Source organism: Silene latifolia, chromosome Y (genome assembly GCF_048544455.1).
Source record: "Silene latifolia isolate original U9 population chromosome Y, ASM4854445v1, whole genome shotgun sequence".
Taxonomy (NCBI): domain Eukaryota; kingdom Viridiplantae; phylum Streptophyta; class Magnoliopsida; order Caryophyllales; family Caryophyllaceae; genus Silene; species Silene latifolia.
This window is the reverse complement of record NC_133538.1, coordinates 34,434,969-34,454,393: the sequence shown is the minus strand read 5'-3', so window position 1 is coordinate 34,454,393 and position 19,425 is coordinate 34,434,969. Positions and strand designations below refer to the sequence as shown.

At 37.5% G+C, this 19,425-nt stretch overlaps 1 protein-coding gene and 1 non-coding gene across 2 annotated transcripts; both read right to left on the bottom strand.

Moving 5' to 3' along the window:
• Positions 1–8,893: 8,893 nt before the first annotated feature.
• LOC141627828 (uncharacterized) lies at positions 8,894–9,505 on the bottom strand. Its single transcript, XM_074441043.1, has one exon. The coding sequence runs from the start codon at positions 9,503–9,505 to the stop codon at positions 8,894–8,896; it is 612 nt and encodes a 203-aa protein (XP_074297144.1).
• A 7,746-nt stretch (positions 9,506–17,251) lies between these two features.
• On the bottom strand, positions 17,252–17,358 carry LOC141635194 (small nucleolar RNA R71). The gene has a single exon (XR_012539897.1). It is a non-coding gene; the product is annotated as a small nucleolar RNA R71 (small nucleolar RNA).
• Between the last annotated feature and the right edge of the window lie 2,067 nt (positions 17,359–19,425).

Sequence of the window (19,425 nt, the reverse complement as noted above, 5' to 3'; positions counted from 1 at the left end):
TATCCCACGCATATACCGCGTCAAATGTATCACATGATCACACATGTGTTTTCAACATCCATTCATATCTATCACCAACGTTTCCACTCATACGGAAGACCACGATACACAAGTACGCAAATGACCAATATGTCACACACAATTTGTAACCACATAAATTAACATGCATCACACAAGATTATTACATCATTTTGTCATTAATCCACTTATATTGCATTAACGACTTTCATCAAATTAGTAGATTGCCACACAACATGGTCAACGTAAGCAATTCACAAAATATCACCCATGTAGGGTCAAAACAATCATCTAGATATAAGTCAATCACTCGATACTCGGTCGAGTATAGATAAAACAGAGGTCAAGATAAACCACTCGGTCGAGTGAAATGGGCCACTCGGCCGAGTAGGTGGCACTCGGTCGTGTGAATAGGGCACTCGGTCGAGTGTTACACAACAGAATTGAGGTTCGGTCCAAAATCACTTCTAAGGTCGCTTCTCTAACATACGAATGTGAATAGCCTTCAAAGGTGACTAGTGTACCAATAGGTGATCATATTCAAAACAAACTCTTGGCTTTACGGCCATCACGACTACACAACTTAGAATAAGCATCCAAGGTATAGTACCAGCACAGACCTATGATTTCATCATCAACAACTGCACCGTAGTGCGACACTTTAGTCACATTGGTAAACACAACACATTACACTATCTCAGGGGCATGTCATAATCACTCATCACTCTCAGGGGATAGCAATAACATCATCACTCACTTAAGCACTACAACAAGGTCACGATGCACACCGTGGGCGTTTTACAATAACACTTGGGAGGCAATTTTACAAATAAAATCTATACTGCCACTCTCAGGGTCGGAGTCCGACACAACCACTTTCCCATATTATGCCTATGTACTTAGGTTAATGGTTATATTATGTATCACAAATGATCAAATACCTCAATTATAAGATTGAAACCTCAAGCATTAAATGTCCCACTCTTACTCTCATGGCCACAACACCAACTTGGTGATACCCAATCCACAATTACATATATCCCGATTATTAGAACTCAACTTATCCATAATCTACAATTAGGTCATCTCACACGGATTCACTCGAAACTTAAAACAAATTCTTCATTGAATAACGGGTTACCACTTGCAAAGTCTCTAACTCATCTCTTGCTCTAGTACTCTATATCTGGTATTCTATATTCCTAAATTTTATCACCATTTATTCAACTCACATCATTCCCTAAGCCAAATTCTACACCCTTCAGCTACTTTTACCATCCATGTCATCACTCCTCTTTCAACCTCTGAGTACCTCAACTATTCCCTCATCATTCCACAAGTTCTAACTCAACCATATGCTAAACAAAACATCTGAGTCGTGCTAAAAGGGTCATCCTCACATGCTCTCAAATTGCATTCACTGCCTATGAGTCCACACAACCGCTAAGTATCATGTTTTGATTTGCTATACTCAAAATATTACATGGGCCAACTACTGTCCTAGTGTTCCCAAATTACCAAACTTGATGACTATGTCCAAAGTCACTCCTCTTGTCAGAAACATATGCCTAAGGCTAGGGTGAGAAAACTCTCTTTTCGGGCTCACACAGAACTCTATGCCCGGATATCCCAGGTTAAATAAACTGACAAGGATGATGGGAATCAAAACAAGCCAGAACGGATATGGAAAGGATATGGGATCAAATAACATGGAGGGGATAGGAAATCCATGACCGACACCTTAAAATTGCCCTAATAGTACACCTAGAATATGATGAACTTTGTAAAACGATGCAACTTCAAAACTCAACTCTAATGCAATTTTACTCAAACTTGACTCAAAATCGAAATGTATATTAACACTTTAACAAAAGGTCATTTGTCTCAAATTTCTTGAAAACTTTAATACAAAGTAATCCGTCATAGGATGGTACATGTCACTATATGCCAAATTTAAAGCATTACTATTAGATTGGTACAAAACATAACTTAGAAAAGTCAAACATCCGGGTAGGTATACCATTCTTTTTCGAAAATAATATTTTAAGATGGAAAAATTTCTCATGCACAACTTCACAAAACGTTGTAATAGAAGATTAGAATAATAAAGAATAAATGAGGTACGTCACGAGCATAAAATCAAAACTTATGTATACTTTTCACAACATTTTCGGAAAATTTGTCAACCTTCAAGACGGAAGATTTTTTATTCATACCTTTTTATTACAAAATTTCAAAAATAATATTATAGTTTTACAATACTATTAAACCATATTTGGGTAAAGTCAAAAACGTTCATATTCCTCACTTGGTTCAAAATTTTGGGCAAAAAATTTGCAACAAAATCTTCATTTTTAAGACAATGTACCACACCACTAGGTATAACGGTAGTCTTTGTAAGACGATTAAAACAAGTTTCACTCATGAAAATGAAAAGTAAGTTAAACTTTTAAATTGAAATTTTCGCATACAAGTGGTCGGACTCACTTGGAGGTTTAGTTTTCGGTACTTGTCGTTAGGAGCACCTAGACCAAAATACAATTTATAACTCCACAAACAACTCTACAATTTGTAAAGAGGCAAGTAAAGGTCGGATCCCAAGGGACGGGAATTGAGATGAGATTTTCAATTGCAACTAGTGGTGTCTAGGGGTGTCACAATTTGGGGTTTGAAGTAGAAGATCACTAAACTAAATAGCAATAAAAGTAAACAAGCAAGATGATTAAAAAGGGATGTAAACAATTGATAAAAGGCACTAGGGTGTCATGGGGTCATAGGGGATTCATGGGAATTGATCATACAAACATATTCTCAAATCATAAGCAAGCAATTATTGTTGTGATGGATCGAGTTGGTTTATATCTTACAATCCTAGGAAAGTTTGGGTCCCGGAGCCGAATCGATTAGATTATACAACACCTACAAGTCGACTTAATCTTCCCTACTCAACTATATGCATGGTCTAATGAGACTCGAGTTGGTTTATGTCTTACAAGTCTCATTGAAAAGATAGGTGATGGGTAAAAAATGCAAGGATTCATAGGCTCGCATTTCATCAAACATAACATGTGCATAAGTTGAGATCACAACAAGCAAGCAAATAAACTATGAATACATATTAATTTAAGCATGAATCATCCCCCATGTTGGTTTCCCCTAATTACCCATTAACCCTAGCTAAAGAAACTACTCGCTCATTATCATGTTGAACATGCTAGCAAGGTTGTCAATCATACCAACAAAGTAAAACATGATGAATAAATGAAGACAATTAACAATAATTAAAAAGGGTTTAAGAGAATTATACCTACTAATGATTCCAATAATAAAGCTAAGAATAATAGAAGTACTTGATGATTGATTGGAAGGTTGTCAATCTCCCAATAATAACCCAAATAATCTTCAATTACCCAAAATGAAAGATGAACAAAAGAGAAATTAAGGAAATGAGATTTGTATTAAGACTTGATTAAAACTTGATTACAAGACTAAAGAGAGATTTTATTGATATAAACTACACTAGAGATTGCTAAAAAGAACCCGGATAACCTAATTAGACTAATGAGGTGTTTATAGTGGGGATTAGGTACATAAATTAGGGTTTACTAAGGGCTTAAATGACGATTAAGTCCTTGAGGAATCACCGGTCTCAAGAGAGACTCCGGTCTCCTTTTCGCCGGTCTTTGAAAAAATATGCGCATCCTTCATTGAACAAGTAGAAGACGGATTAGCTGTCACACAATCCGAGCGTCCAGGGCATGGGATGGGCGGATTGTGGGTGTTTTGGACGAGCGGATTCGTGGGGTGGACGTGCGGATTGTGGTGGTTCTGGACGGGCGTCCAGCTGAGGAAGACGCTCGGATTGCTTGTTCTAGACGGGCGGATTGTGGGCAATCCGCTCGGATTCTCTGTCAGCTTCTTCCTTTGTTCTTTTCTTCTTTTCTCTTCATAAAATCCTTGAGGATTTCCTCGGGGATGCAAGGATCTTTTCTCATCATTGCCCATCTACTATAGTATGTACAAAGGCCTTCTAGTCTTGTCTTCTCTTTGATGCTTGGTCATTAAATTCAATCAATTTAGCTCCATTTTGCCATGAAAATGCAAGGTTTGCACTCCTTTCCCACCAAGGGATCAAAACCTCAAAGAATATGCAGAACAAAGGACTAAAGACAATAAATGACCCAAATATGTACTAAAAAGCATGGGAACAAGGGTAATTCGGGGACTAAATATGCTCAAATTATGGTCACATCAAATATCCCCAAACCGAACCTTTGCTCGTCCCGAGTAAAGAGGTGACAAAGACTAGGACCATTATTTAAACTAACCTAATAACATAGCCGATATGAGACAATTAGCGGGTCTCACTCCGCCCCTTCAACTCACAACAAGACAACCATGAGGTAGGATGCCTTCTTGCAAGGCAAGGTGGGTCTTGCCAAAATGGCGACACATCCAAACATTAAAGCTCAGAAAATCAAGTAATGGAGGCATCTACAAAAGAATAGCCACTTTCCTCATCTAAGTGGCGGAAATTATATAAAGGGGAAGCAATTCAAGGGTACACACTCCTTCATAGATGCAATTTCTTCAAACTACTAAGCCTAGAAGGATACAAATAAATCACCTCCAAATTGTGTCAAGCTACGGTACCTTTGTCCTCAATCGTTAAATGCTTTTGTCAAGAGTAGACTCCCTATGGTGTTAGAAACATTGGAGGATCGGGGAATTCCCTCTCTTGCCTAGACAAGAAGAAGGGTCGTCCCCTCTCTACCATGCACAAAAGTGGATACGATGGAAAAGGGATTAATAGAACTTGAGTTTCATTTGGGAGTTTGCTTTGTTCCCCCCAATTTCTTGTGGCATATAACTTTTGAGAACACTTTCTTTTTGCCATTTCTTTTTGATTTTTGGCATTTCAATACTTGACAACTTTTCAACTTTTTGCATTTTCTTTTGAAAATTTTCAAAGTCACCCCAATTAGTAACGAGGGTGCCTTATTTTTGAAGCATAGGAGTTTTCATTTTGTTACTCCTCTTTTCTTTTGATGCATTTTGCAAACTTTCTTCCACTTTTAATTTCATTGAACTCAAATCAATTTCTTTTTTTTTTGTGCCCATTCCCTTTGATGACAAAAATGTGGTAGAACATGGATGATAGATGCATGGTTTCAAGGGTCACCTTGGAATAAACGGTAGCCAAGGAGTTATCACACCACAAGGTACTCTTGACCAGGCCTTAATCCATGGGTCAAAGGATACTAGCATGACACATCCTAGGGTATTTTACAAGTATTCTAACAAGCAAAGTCTTAAGAAGAAAAAGCATCTACTAGGGCCTATACACACTTGTCAAGCTTCCAAAGTAGACGGTTTCGCAAAATTTTTCTAACATGAAACTACATGCCTTGATGCAACTAACATATATACATCCTAATGCAAATGATTCTACCAACTAATATGCCAAATAATCTAAATGTAAGTCCTAAATTCACATTGTTTATACCACATCAATCAAAATAAAGTCACATAGTCATTAACATAAAGAGGAAAAAGGAGATTGGAAAGATCATACCATGTGGTCGTCAATATCCTCATGTCTCGGATGTGGCTTAGTCGATCAATGTGAACAAGGATGGAACAAACACAATATATACAATAATATATATAAGTCTACACTACAAAGGAAATGAACTTGTTTTTGGATTTTCAAATTTTCAATTTTTTTTGATTTTTTCGAAATTTTTGATTTTTTTGGATTTTTGAATAAAAGTTAAGTTAGAATTTCCCATCCCCACACTAATATGTGCATTGTCCTCAATGGCCAATACGATAGGAAATTATGCAAGAATGATGCATGAATTCTATACTAAATGCAAGCTATACTAATCTACACTACATGATGCATGGTTTTTTGTTTATGACGGAGAGCGTAATTTAGATTACCTCCCGTTGCGTATGCATGTACTTCCCTAAACCGAGATAGACATTATTTCTAATGTCTTGAATTATGGGGTAGTTCATGCACACAAGATGCAATGCATGAAACTAATTGTCATTTTGGATTTTTCAAACGGGAACAATAAAAAGGAACACCTCAATGGAGCCGAGGTGTTAGTCCTCATGTTGCTAGGGCTCTCCAACTATGATCACAACAAGCAAGCAAATAAACTATGAAAACATATTAATTTAATCATGAATCATCCCCCATGTTGGTTTCCCCTAATTACCCATTAACCCTAGCTAAGGAAACTACTCACTCATTATCATGTTGAACATGCTAGCAAGGTTGTCAATCATACCAACAAAGTAAAACATGATGAATAAATTAAGACAATTAACAATAATTAAAAAGGGATTAAGAGAATTATACCTACTAATGATTCCAATAATAAAGCTAAGAATAATAGAAGTACTAGATGATTGATTGGAAGGTTGTCAATCTCCCAATAATAACCCAAATCATCTTCAATTACCCAAAATAAAAGATGAACAAAAGAGAAATTAAGGAAATGAGATTTGTATTAAGACTTGATTAAAATTTGATTACAAGATTAAAGAGAGATTTGATTGATATAAAACTACACTAGAGATTGCTAAAAAGAACCATGATAACCTAATTAGACTAATGGGGTATTTATAGTGAGGATTAGGTACATAAATTAGGGTTTACTAAGGGCTTAAATGACGATTAAGTCCTTGAGGAATCGCCGGTCTCGGGAGAGACTCCGGTCTTCTTTTCGTCGGTCTTTGAAAAAATATACGCATTCTTCATTGAACAAGTAGAAGACGGATTAGCTGTCACACAATCCGAGCGTCCAGGGCACGGGACGGGCGGATTGTGGGTGTTTTGGACGAGCGGATTCGTGGGGTGGAAGGGTGGATTATGGTGGTTCTGGACGGGCGTCCAGCTGAGGAAGACGCTCGGATTGCTTGTTCTGGACGAGCGGATTATGGGCAATCCGCTCGGATTCTCTGTCAGCTTCTTCCTTTTTTTCTTTTTTTCCTTTCTCTTCATAAAATCCTTGAGGATTTCCTCGGGGATGCAAGGATCTTTTCTCATCATTGCCCATCTACTATAGTATGTACAAAGGCCTTCTAGTCTTGTCTTCTCTTTGATGCTTGGTCATTAAATTCAATCAGTTTAGCTCCATTTTGCCATGAAAATGCAAGGTTTGCACTCCTTTCCTACCAAGGGATCAAAACCTCAAAGAATATGCAAAACAAAGGACTAAAGACAATAAATGACCCAAATATGTACTAAAAAGCATGGGAACAAGGCTAATTCGGGGACTAAATATGCTCAAATTATGGTCACATCAACAAGGTAAAAATCCGACATTAACAACAAGTGTTAAGCCTTTCTTGTTCAATATGACCCAACAACAAGCATAAAATTTTGGTTATTGACTCAAAAGCACAAGTTTCCAAACTCATCCATTGTGGGAAAGAAAAAAAAAATTTATCGTCAAAATCTGATTTTTGACCACTCTCATGATATAGAAAATCAACCATTACTATGAAATTGAACAAGTCATGCAATTATTTGATAAAACTTAAATAAACATGTGTATATATATAAAACCATTTCAAATTGCAAAATGAAGAAGATGAACTCAACTACACGGTCAAAAATTAAGAAGACGGGTAAAGAAAAGTGGAGAAGCAAAGTGTAATTCAAACAACAAATTACAATATGAAAATTTTAAATTATTTCAAGGTAAATCGATGCCGAAGTTACGAGGTTCGAGATAGAAATGAAAAGATAAGGTAGAAACAGAAATTTTACACAAATTTCTCAACTAAACAGGCCCACTTGGCCGAGTACTTAAGGCACTCGGTCGAGTGCAACTCCACTCGGTCTAGTGACAGGTTACTGGATCGAGTGAAAACCTTTCATAAGTTTTCCAGTTTCTTGAATTTGCTCACTCGGTCGAGTAACAGGTCCACTCGGTCGAGTGAACTGTCCACTCGGTCGAGTGACTCACCCACTCGGTTGAGCGACTGGTCAACACGCTCGAGTACTACTCTACTCGATTGGGTTTGGTCTCACACTCATTAACTTTGGTACATTACTCCCAAATCATATCTACTCTACCAAAAATCATCATCATTTATACTCTAAAACGAGACTAGCAAGCTCAAATACGCACACGATATCTACATGACAAGATTTGGGACTATCGTCCCTCATATTAACACACACTAATCATATCTATGATATACTACTCACATGAGTCCATTTATCCATCCATCACATGTTATCACATTTCACATGAACTATTCTATCATACTATAAACCTATTACGAGCCACAAAACACATGTGTTCACACCACTTTCACAATGATCATATTCAATGCATATTCAAACACGCATTAAATCACTAACACATATGCATTCATATCACGATTCACATAACATTTTTCATACTCCTAGCCACCCACGTAGTGACCAATTGAGACGATAGGCACTAGCTTTGGCATGAGGGCGCCTACTCATCCAAAACCGTTCTTCTATTGTACTTATATCGGGTTCATTTTACTTAGACTCTCCTAGATTCATTTTTGGTTCATTGGTTTGAGGTTCCAAAATTGTCGCTCTGATACCACTTTGTAACACCCCCTTTTTACCCGGCCAAGGTAATTAGGAGATATTACCTTCACGGTTTTCCGAGGCGGTAGATCGGAGATATAATAAAGAAACATTTATTATAAATGACAAGTTTAGTGATTACAAACCATTAACTAATTTTTTTTTTTGGTGTAAGGTAAGTTTATATTCATCTCAAAAAAATTGCAGTTACATCAGTTGTTCAGTTACAGTCATTTACTCATAAAGACAACCATCATACAAAAAAAAAAGATATATGGAATTCTATAGCTGACACTTGACCTTCTCAATCCATATTATCTCTTTATCACTTAGTCGAGTTGTATTAGTGGCCCAGAATCTTTGTATCACCCTGTTAATGACATTCTTCACTTGTAGTCTAGGTAAAACGACACTGTCATGATGTCTTGCATGGTTCCTTGCTTCCCAAATTGCGTATACAAGGGCAACATGGCAGGCCCCTACTATTTGTTGTTGTAGTCTGCTCCTACCCCTACTAGATTTTATCCATTGCTGCAATAACTCAGGTCTGAGTCTCACTCCCAGAATATTCTGCATCATCATACAGCATCTGCTACTATACTGGCAGTCATAAAAAAGATGTGTGTGAGTTTCATCATCTACTACACATAAGTAGCACACCTCATCATGGAAAATTCCAAACCTTTTGAGTCTATCTTTAGTTAGAAGCCTATTATGACTCCTCAGCCAGAAAATGAAAGAGTGTTTGGGCAGATTACTCCTATTGCAGGTTACATGAAACCATGGAACAGTAGGCTTGGCATCAGAGAGCCACTGCAGTCCTCCGCTAACAGTGTATCCTTGCCCATGTCCAATCCAACTATCATTATTATAGCCAGTTTTGCAAGTATGCATTATAGTGACAATCTTCCTCCATGACCAACTACAGTCAGCAGGTGCATGATAATTAGTCCAGTGCTGTCCTTTTATATACACGTGGTTCACCCACTTAATCCATAAGTGGTCTTTTTTTGTGGCAAGCCACCAAACATACTTCCCTAGCATAGCTTTGTTCCACTTTTTGCAGTCAATTAGACACAGACCTCCTTCTTTTTTGGTTGCACACACTCTAAATCATTAACTAATGAATAAATATGACTCATGACCACTATACTCATCTAACCAACTATACTCGTCTCGTGACTCATCAAGCTCGTCCCATCTCCCGTGTGCTATCCAAATAACATGTACTTAACCTGCTCCCCATATGACCAAAGGATGTCATATGGATCAACATAGGCCACCCCAAAAGAGATAGGTAACAATTACACAGACACAACAAATGTCAGCTTCATTAAATATATAAGGTGTTACTCGACTCGAGTGTGTGAACATACAACATGACTATGATATGAATAAACCACCGTCAACAACCATCACCACGGTACTGGGACACGCCCAGACATACCGAAAACCACAATGGTACCGGGACACGCCCAGACATACTGATAACCACAAACAGGTACCGGGACAAGCCCAGACGTACGGGGTCCAGAAGCCAACCGGATCCCCTGCCAGACGTCGTGTCTCAACCACACGAGTCCTTCCATAAATCAAGCCATTAATGTGCACATCTCTCTTGGAGTGGGAAGCTCCAAGAGGTGACTTAAGCGCAAGACGGTCTCCCAACCGTCTTACGTCTCCAAAACAAGAACAACACGAATCCTCCAACATATACAATCACAACTGTCACAATATAAAATGCATGACAGACCATATATGCCATGACATGCCAAACATGCCATGGATACCATTTCCTCAAATCCCGACTCGTCAAGTCGTCATGACCAACAACATGCAATACGACTCACTCGATTCAATTAAATGACAATCAGTTTATAAACAAATACGACAATGAAAACTGAGTAGGATAAACCTACCTCACAACAAATCCGCATAAGCAATCCGTCATACAATCTAAGCTCGTCTCGTAAAACCTTCTCACAAAACCCATTTCCTAAATACGATAATAATACAAATACGTATAAATATAACAATCTAATACATATATAAATACGTATAAATATACTATTCTATTTATACAAATACGGCTAAGTAAACCCGTCTTATACACTACCCAAAACCCGACTCAAGCTTAACCACTACTACCTCTCCCACCGTGACCACCACCTAGCCATGGTGGCCAAAGCAGCCCATAGCCGCCACTCACCTCACGCCCCCAACCACCATACCGCGCAACAACGCCAACAACATCAACAAACCCGACATACACCACCATACACGGCCACCACCACCACGGTGGTCACGGCCTAGTCGACTCCCTCACCACCACCTGACCTGAGCCCCCCTCTTACCCGTACCTGACTACAACAACAACAATGGCGACACAACACAACAACACCACCCCGACATCCCTCCTTTTGCCCCACTGAATCTGCCTTTCCCGCCGCCCTTACAGCCACCCACGACCACCACTCTACTCCTCTCACCACCCTCGACCCGAGCCTACCCAAGACCAGACCAAAACCGACCCATAAAGTCCCTAAAACCGAAGCCCTAACCCGGTTCACTTAGATCCCAAAACTCAACCAAAATTCACTCGGTCAATGCCCTATACAGTGGTCAACGGCAGGCTCGAGGTGGTCAGAGACGGATCATGGTCGGGCCGGGTTAAAGGTATAAAATAAATAAGATAACAGCTAGCATAAGACGGTCTTACCTTACGAACTCGAGGCGGAGGGACAAAAGACGATCTTCCTTTTCTTCTCTTTTCTCTCTTCTTTCTCTCTAAGATTTGATGGTGGATTTTGGTGGATTTCAAATGGATAAGGGTGAGAGTAGTATAATACATGTATCTTATTAATATTATATTATTATTATATTCCGTTTTAACATAACTCGTATAAATACAATAAAATATTACTATTATGTAATTATTAAATACGGAGTATTACACTTCTGGGCTACTCGTCCGGGGGGGTAGTCCTTTCTGTCTTCTGGTTTTATTTTCAGGTGAATTTCGATGTTGTTCAAAAGGATTTTTATTTCAAGTCAAGATTTTATTTAAAGCTCGTTTTGTTTCTTTGTATATTTTATTTTAAACATTTGTAAAAAGAGACTTTGTATATTAATTACTCCCTCTGTTCTATTATAATTGACGTTTTAGGTGTTTTCACATAGATTAAGAAACAATTAAGTAGAGATTGGGTGCATTAACCACTCATAATTACTCTCCTTAAAAATAGCAAAAATGGGTTTTACGTAGTAGCTTTTGTAATTTTAAGGAACATTTGTTTCCAAATCTTGCACCACTAAATGCATTTCATTAATTGCTCCATTTTTTTCCCTTTTTAATCTTTAATCCTTTAACCACTCTCCCACCAAAAACTTCCGCAAATTTGTTTTTAAAATACTGTGAAAAATTTTCATGAAAATTTTACAATGGAGCCAAAACATTTCATTAAAATTTTGGAATGGAGCCAAAATTTTAAATTCAACTTGGGAAGCCACAACCAATCTCTATATAAATTTTTGTCTTCAATTTCAATTAACACTCATATCTACTTGTAAAATTATGAATACATTATTTGACTTCAACCATTTACCTCCTGATGAAGAAGACATGGAAGATATTGTTCATCGAGATAGTAGTATAGGTGTTATACCTATAATGGTTCATTCATACGAGTATTCAACCAATAATTTAATTCTTGATATGGGTGACAATGAAGAAGCAAGATATAGATATTGGGACGTAAATGTCGAGTCTATTGAAGACGATGTAAGAGACGATGACCAAGAGTATCAAGGTGAAGGCGATGAAGACATTGAAGAATATGGTAATGAAGATGCTGAAGTACATGAACATAGTAATGTTAAATGCTCTAGCTTTTTTGTTTTTTATTGAATGCATAAACCTTGTTGTTGTGGAGTACTCAGAGTTGTTTATTTTTTTCTAACTTGATTTTCTTTTGTAGGTAATGTTTCTAATTTGAGTAATAAAAAACTCTTCTTGACCAATGCTCAAAGAATGAGAGTTTATAATGCTCTGTTGGAAAGAAGTGACAGAGAAAAATTAAGGAGAAACACGACCACTGAAGTCTCGAACTTATTATCAGTACCATTATGCACCGTTCAACGGATTTGGAAACTTGGTAAAAGTACTGGAGGTGACGTTAAACACAAAAAAAAGAAAAATTGTGGACGTCGTAAAGTTCAAGTTGATCTTAGTCGCATTATGGATATTGAATTGAACAAAAGAACAACACTAAGATCACTTGCCGAGGCTTTGGGTATTGGTCACATGGTTTTGTTTAGACATTTTAAAGAAGGTCTTATTCGCCGTCATTCCAACACTATAAAACCTTATTTAAAAGACGAGCATAAATGGGCTCGTTTGCGATTCTGCTTATCTATGTTAGACCAAAGTACTATACCCTGTGAACCAAAATTCATCGGTATGTACAATATTGTACATATCGACGAGAAATGGTTTTACATTACTAAAAAAACTGAGAAATATTACTTGCTTCCTATTGAGAGTGATCCCTTGCGAACATGTCAAAGCAAAAATTTTATAGGGAAAGTGATGTTCTTAGTTGCTATGGCTCGTCCAAGATTTGATTCGGAAGGCAAAGAAATATTTTCTGGTAAAATTGGAGTATTTCCTCTTGTTAACAGAGAACCTGCTATAAGAAGAAGTCGAAATAGAGAAGCGGGCACACTAGTGATGAAGCCGATACCATCGATCACAAGAGATGTTATAAGAAGATTTCTAATTGAAAAGGTGATTCCAAGTATTCAATCTTCGTGGCCAACCGAGGATTCGGGTAAAACAATTTTTATACAACAAGATAATGCAAGAACTCGCATTAGTCCTAATGATCAAGAATTTCATAGAGCTGCTACTCAAAATGGGTTTGATATTAGACTAATGTGTCAACCAGCGAACTCGCCGGATTTAAACATTTTGGATCTTGGCTTTTTTAGTGCCATTCAGTCACTACAATAGAAAAAAAAAGGCAAAGACGGTTGATGAGCTTATTTCTGCAGTGGAAAAGTCATTTGAGGAGTATCCAACAAAGAAGATTGAACGGACTTGGGTGACCTTACAACTTTGCATGGTTGAAATAATGAAAGCAAATGGATCTAATAGGTTCAAAATTCCCCATATAAATAAGTCAAGGTTGGAAAGATTGGGTCAGCTTCCTAAACAAATCAGTTGTGATCCAATCTTGATAGAGAATGTAACCAACGAGTTACGAAATGTGCAGTAACTTGGTTCTTTTGTAGACTTGAACTTTTGCCATTTGATTATCATTAGTAATTTGCTTGAAGTTTATTTTGTTCCCTTTTTGTTTTAATTATAAACAATAATGAGATTATATGGAGTATGAGCCAAAATATAGTATTAGTACATGAAATATTGGCTTTATATGAAAAACTATTCTATGAATATCAGATGTTAATAGTGGGCAAATGAGCTATATGCACCAAATTAATGATGAAAGAGAATAGAAAACATGCATTAAATGAGGATAGAAGGCAGTTTAGTTATTAAGATGAGTTATTTTGATAGTATGCCTTGAAAAGTGTAAAACGTCAATTATTTAGGAAAAAACAAAGTGATGTAAAACGTCAATTAAAATAGAACGGAGGGAGTATAACACTTCTGCATTTTGGCCAGTTTTACATGTAAAGATTGATTTTAAATTTTGCCAAAAATTACGGGTGTTATAGTGGATTGGGGCTTAAACATGGGATATAGGTGGTCAAGGTGAGGACTAGACTTGGGTCACAAATATAGCTTCAAAAATCGAGCCCAAATCGAGCTTGACATCGCTTTAAAAATCGAGTTATTATTTCACTTTAAACTTAGCTTAAAACAAAACATAAACAATTAATAATTAAAAACTCAAATTCGATTTATAAAATATAATACCCTTTGGGTTTAAAATAAGCTAATATTATATTTATGAAAAATTAATTTGTTTTTTAAAAAGTTATTCGTCATAAAACGAACTCCATTAATTTGACGGTATTCATCACTTTGGAATACACATTTTATCCTATCATCATTGGGTGTTTGTCGGATTTTCTTTAAATACAAACATCGATATATACGGGTATCTACACTCGTATTAGGTTAAAGACGTTTTTAGTTATGCTTTACATTACGTTTACATTTCATTAGCAGCCTTAAGCAATTCTTGGCATTTCCTAGTTTGATACTCTTGCAAGACAGGATTCCGTTAATCTTTCAGTAATAGGTAATTAATTTCCTTTTTGTTCTTCAATCTTGTTCTTTGATTATTAATGTGGTTCATTTAGTGCACTTTTAACCCCTTAATGAACCCCATTTCACATGCTTATTTGCACTTATTAGGGTCATTTCAGCGTCTTTAGATTCCTATTTGTCTTTCTATAAGATTTTAGCCCATTTGTAGGAAAGGAAGCAAAATGTGTGGAAATCAAGTATTAATGGAGCAATTAGGAGCTTAATTGACGGTACTAATGACCAAGCATGAGGAGGAAATAGAAACCAAAGAATTTTAGCAAGCTTTTAAGGCAATTGGAGCCATCCCCCACGACCTAGGGCTATCCCCCACGGGTTTTGGAGCAGCATTTGAAAGAGGGGGCCTTCTACTAGCCAACCCGGGCTAGCCAGACCTCAACCCGGCGAGCAGAGCAGCAACCTGGGCGAGCCATCCACCAGGTCGGGCGGGTTTCTAGGCAGAACTCACCTTATCTACTTCCAGCTCAGGCGAGCCAAAGCCAGGTCGGGCGGGGCACTCTGTTTTCCGCCCTCGGTTAGACAAGTATAATGACCAAATCAGCCCTTAATCTTGTATTAGTATAAATATCCCTCATTCCCATTAGGGTTGAGATACAAATCATTAGAGGTATAATTAGGAACATTTACTTTAATTATCACTTTAGTTATATTTAATTAGTTTAATTGTTCTTCAATCTTTCCACAATTATTCTTAGATCTAGTCTTGCCATTGAAGGACTCTTGGGTTGTATTTGAAGATGGTGACAATTCTTCATTAATCAAAGGGTTTATTCTATTTTATTCTTCATCATTATTATTCATCTCCTTAAGTTTGGTATAATTCCTTAATCTCTAATTTATTTCTTGTTAATCTTTGTTAATTACTTTGCTTTGATCATTATGTTTTCCATTACTATGATGCTTGACAACATTACTTGCATGATTACCATAATGATGAGTGAGTAGTCTTCTAGCTAGGGTTAATGGGGGTATTAGAGAAATGATTAAAGGGTAGATCTATATTTTATTAGTTAATTTGGTTGATTAAATTGTTGTTGTAAGTTCTAGCCTAGTGCACATGTTATGTTTGATGAAATGCTTAATTGATAACTTTGCATGATTCTCTACCTATTCAACAATACCCGTAAGATCGAAAGCCTCGGGGATTGTTAGACCATGCACTAAGTTAGTGACGAGACCGGGTGTACGCTAGAAGCTAACCCGATTAGACCTATGGGCCGCAGGACCAAAGTTCCGGCCCTACTCTACCATGACCTTAACTAAATAACACCTCATAGCCTTTGGATTTACCATTTGATCACCCATATGATCCCAAGACACCCTAGTGTTTTCCTCATTTGATTTCACCCTTATTTACATTACTTGCTCTAGTTTTAATTAGTTTAGATTTTATTGGTTTTAGTTGTAGTTGTTCCAATCATTATATCAATCAATTGTGACACCCTTGACCCTATTACAAGCACCTTGATAAATTTGCAATTTTAATTCAAAGTTAACCGTCCTTTGGGTTCGACCTCTACTTACTACTTGTTAGAGTTGTTTGTCGAGTTATAAATTTGTTTGGTGGTTTGACGACACATCAAAATGGCGCCGTTGCCGGGCACGATGTGAATTGAATTGAATTGTATTATTTTAATGTGGTTTTAGTAATAACTTTGTTTGTTTTGACCTTAGGGAACCTAGTTCCTTAAGGTAGTGCTAATCTTTCATCTAGTGTTGTTTATTGCATGCATAGAAGATTAAGTCGTGTTAACCCATTTCCAATTGATCCAGAAATTGAAAGAATGTTGAGAAACATAAGGAAAGGTTATAGAATCATTGAAAGGGGATCTACTTCAACTACGGAGGGATCAAGCTCTTTGAGTGATGGAGGTTTAGTTGACATTGGGATTGAATTTGTTACTCCATTTGCAAGGGAACCACAAAACAACCAGCAAACTAACCCTCAAATTAACCCACAAAATCAACCAATCATGCCAAAATTCTCATCACACTCTGTACCAACCGAAGATAGTCTACCCAATGGCACTCCTACACCCATACACTTAAAGGGAAACTTTATAGCAAAATCCACTTTTATACAATTGGTGGAAAAAAGCCAATTCGAGGGGATGCCAAGTGAAGATTCACACCTTCACTTGGAGATCTTTTGTGATTATTGTGAAGTTATCTCTCAAATGGGTGTAACTCAAGATCAAATCCGATGGGTACTCTTTTCATTTTCATTGATAGGAGCCGAAATGTAATGGCTTAAGAGTTGGAACAAAACCACTCTTGGCATTGACTCATGGAAAAAGCTAGTCTTAACTTTCTACAAGAAATTCTACCCACCGGAGAAGACCAATATGCTTAGAGCTCAAATCACGGGATTCAAGCAAAGGGATGAAGAATCACTATATGAAGCTTGGGAGCATTTCAAGGCCATTTGTCGGTCTTGTCCTCATTATGGTCTTAGTGAATGGTTCCTAGTTCAACAATCTTAGAATGGACATTATGAAGACTCAAGGAATGTTTTGAACATGGGTTCAAATGGTATGTTCACTGAAATGGGTGACAACCAAACATGGGTAAAAATCGAGGAGATGGCGACTCATACTTCTCAATATAGTAGACCTCTAAAAGCTAGTGGAGGAGGATGACATGAGGTGGATTCCATCACCCAACTTAGTGCCGACTTTGGTGCTCAACTAAGTTCTCATATGGATACCATGAACTTGAAGTTCAAAGAAGCCATAGATCAAGTGAACAAAGCTTCAACTACACCAAAGAAACAACCGGTTCATCAAGTTAATGCCATGGCCATGACACCATCTATTCTAAGTGGAATTTGTGAGAGTTGCAGAACTTTGGGACATGATCAACAAGAGTGTAGAGGGAAGAATGAACATGTGAACTCTTTTCAAACATATTAGAAATGGTACCTCATACTCAAACTTTTACAACTAAAACACTAAGTACCATCCAAACCTCTTATATAAAAGTCCAAATGTACAAAACCCACAACCAACATACATCCCACCTCCATTGAGAAATCCTATTCAAAGACCCTTCTATAATCAAATCCAAGGATTCCAAAACCAACCATCATACAATCAATCCTCATATAACCAACCCAATAATCCATCCTTTGATGTACAAAAGACGGTATTACAAATGCAAAAGAACCAACAAGAATTCTTTGCCCAAATGCAAAAAGATAGCCAAGCAAAATACATCACCATCAATAATATCCTAGCACACAAAAAGATGCTTGAGACTCAAGTGTCTCAAATGGCCTCATCAAGCTCATAAAGACAAAAAGGGCAATTACCTCCTCAAGGTAATCCACCCACAAGAAATGAGATGGCTCATGGTATCCACTTGAGAAGTGGTACCCAATATGAGAGTCCTATGGTGCCAAGTGAAGAGATTATTGTTGAGGTGAGGAGTAAGATAGATGAGAAAGCTTTGGAGAAGAATGATGGGGGTAATACAAGGAAAAATGGAGAGAAGGTGGTAGATGTGAACAATAATGAAAGTGAATCAATGAAGATAAAGAAGGACGAAGAGAGAAAGAAGAAGATTGATGAAGAGCCTATTGTCATTAGGCTACCATTTCCATGTAAACAAATGAAGCCCAAAATGGATAAGCAATTTGGGAAATTTATGGAAATCGTGAAGAATTTGAAAGTCTCTATTCCCTTCACCGAGTTGATTACCCATGTTATGGCGGCCTATGCCAAGTATATGAAGGACATCCTCACAAAGAAGAAATCCATTGGGCAAATGGAAAAAATTGCTTTCGCCGATGCATCTAGTGTTATTCTACAAGGTACTTCATCCCCAAGGTTACAAGATCCCGGGAGTTTCACTATACCTTGCACAATTGGTGACACAAGATTTGAAAAGGCGTTATGCGACCTTGGAGCTAGTGTAAGCGTGATGCCTTACTCGGTTTGTGCAAAGCTTAGGATAGGAGTGTTAAAGTGCACGAGCATGACACTTAAAATGGCGGATCGCTCTACAAAGAAACTCCTAGGAGTTTTGGAAGATGTACCGGTACGAGTTGGGAAGTTCTTCATTCCCGTTGACTTTATTATCATAGACATGGCGTAAGATGCTCATATCCCGATCATCTTGGGACGACTATTCTTGCATACCGCCAGAGCGGTAATAGATGTGAAGAACGGAATGCTCGCCTTGGAAGTAGGCGATCAAAAGATAACTTTCAATCTTATCAAAGTGATGAAAGCTCCCAACCTCAAGGAACCATCCTTTATGGTTGACCATGCTTCTAATGACATGAATGATAAACTTGAGCCTCCCCCTTGTTCCCATCCAAAAGATGAACCTCCCATTAAGAAAGACAGGGTGGAAACCCCAACTTAGAAACAAGAGGTTGACGAAATAGAGATTGCTATCTTTGGTGAGCTAGGAAGTTTTGACAAGATTAACAACAAGATTGCAACCTTAGATAATCCGGGTTGTAAGGCAAAGAAAACGGTCCTTGAAGGCCCGATTGATTCTATGAAAGAAATGG

Coding starts and splice junctions, on each gene's coding strand:
- LOC141627828 (XM_074441043.1), bottom strand. CDS start 9,505: ATGCATACTTGCAAAACTGGCTATAATAATGATAGTTGGATTGGACAT.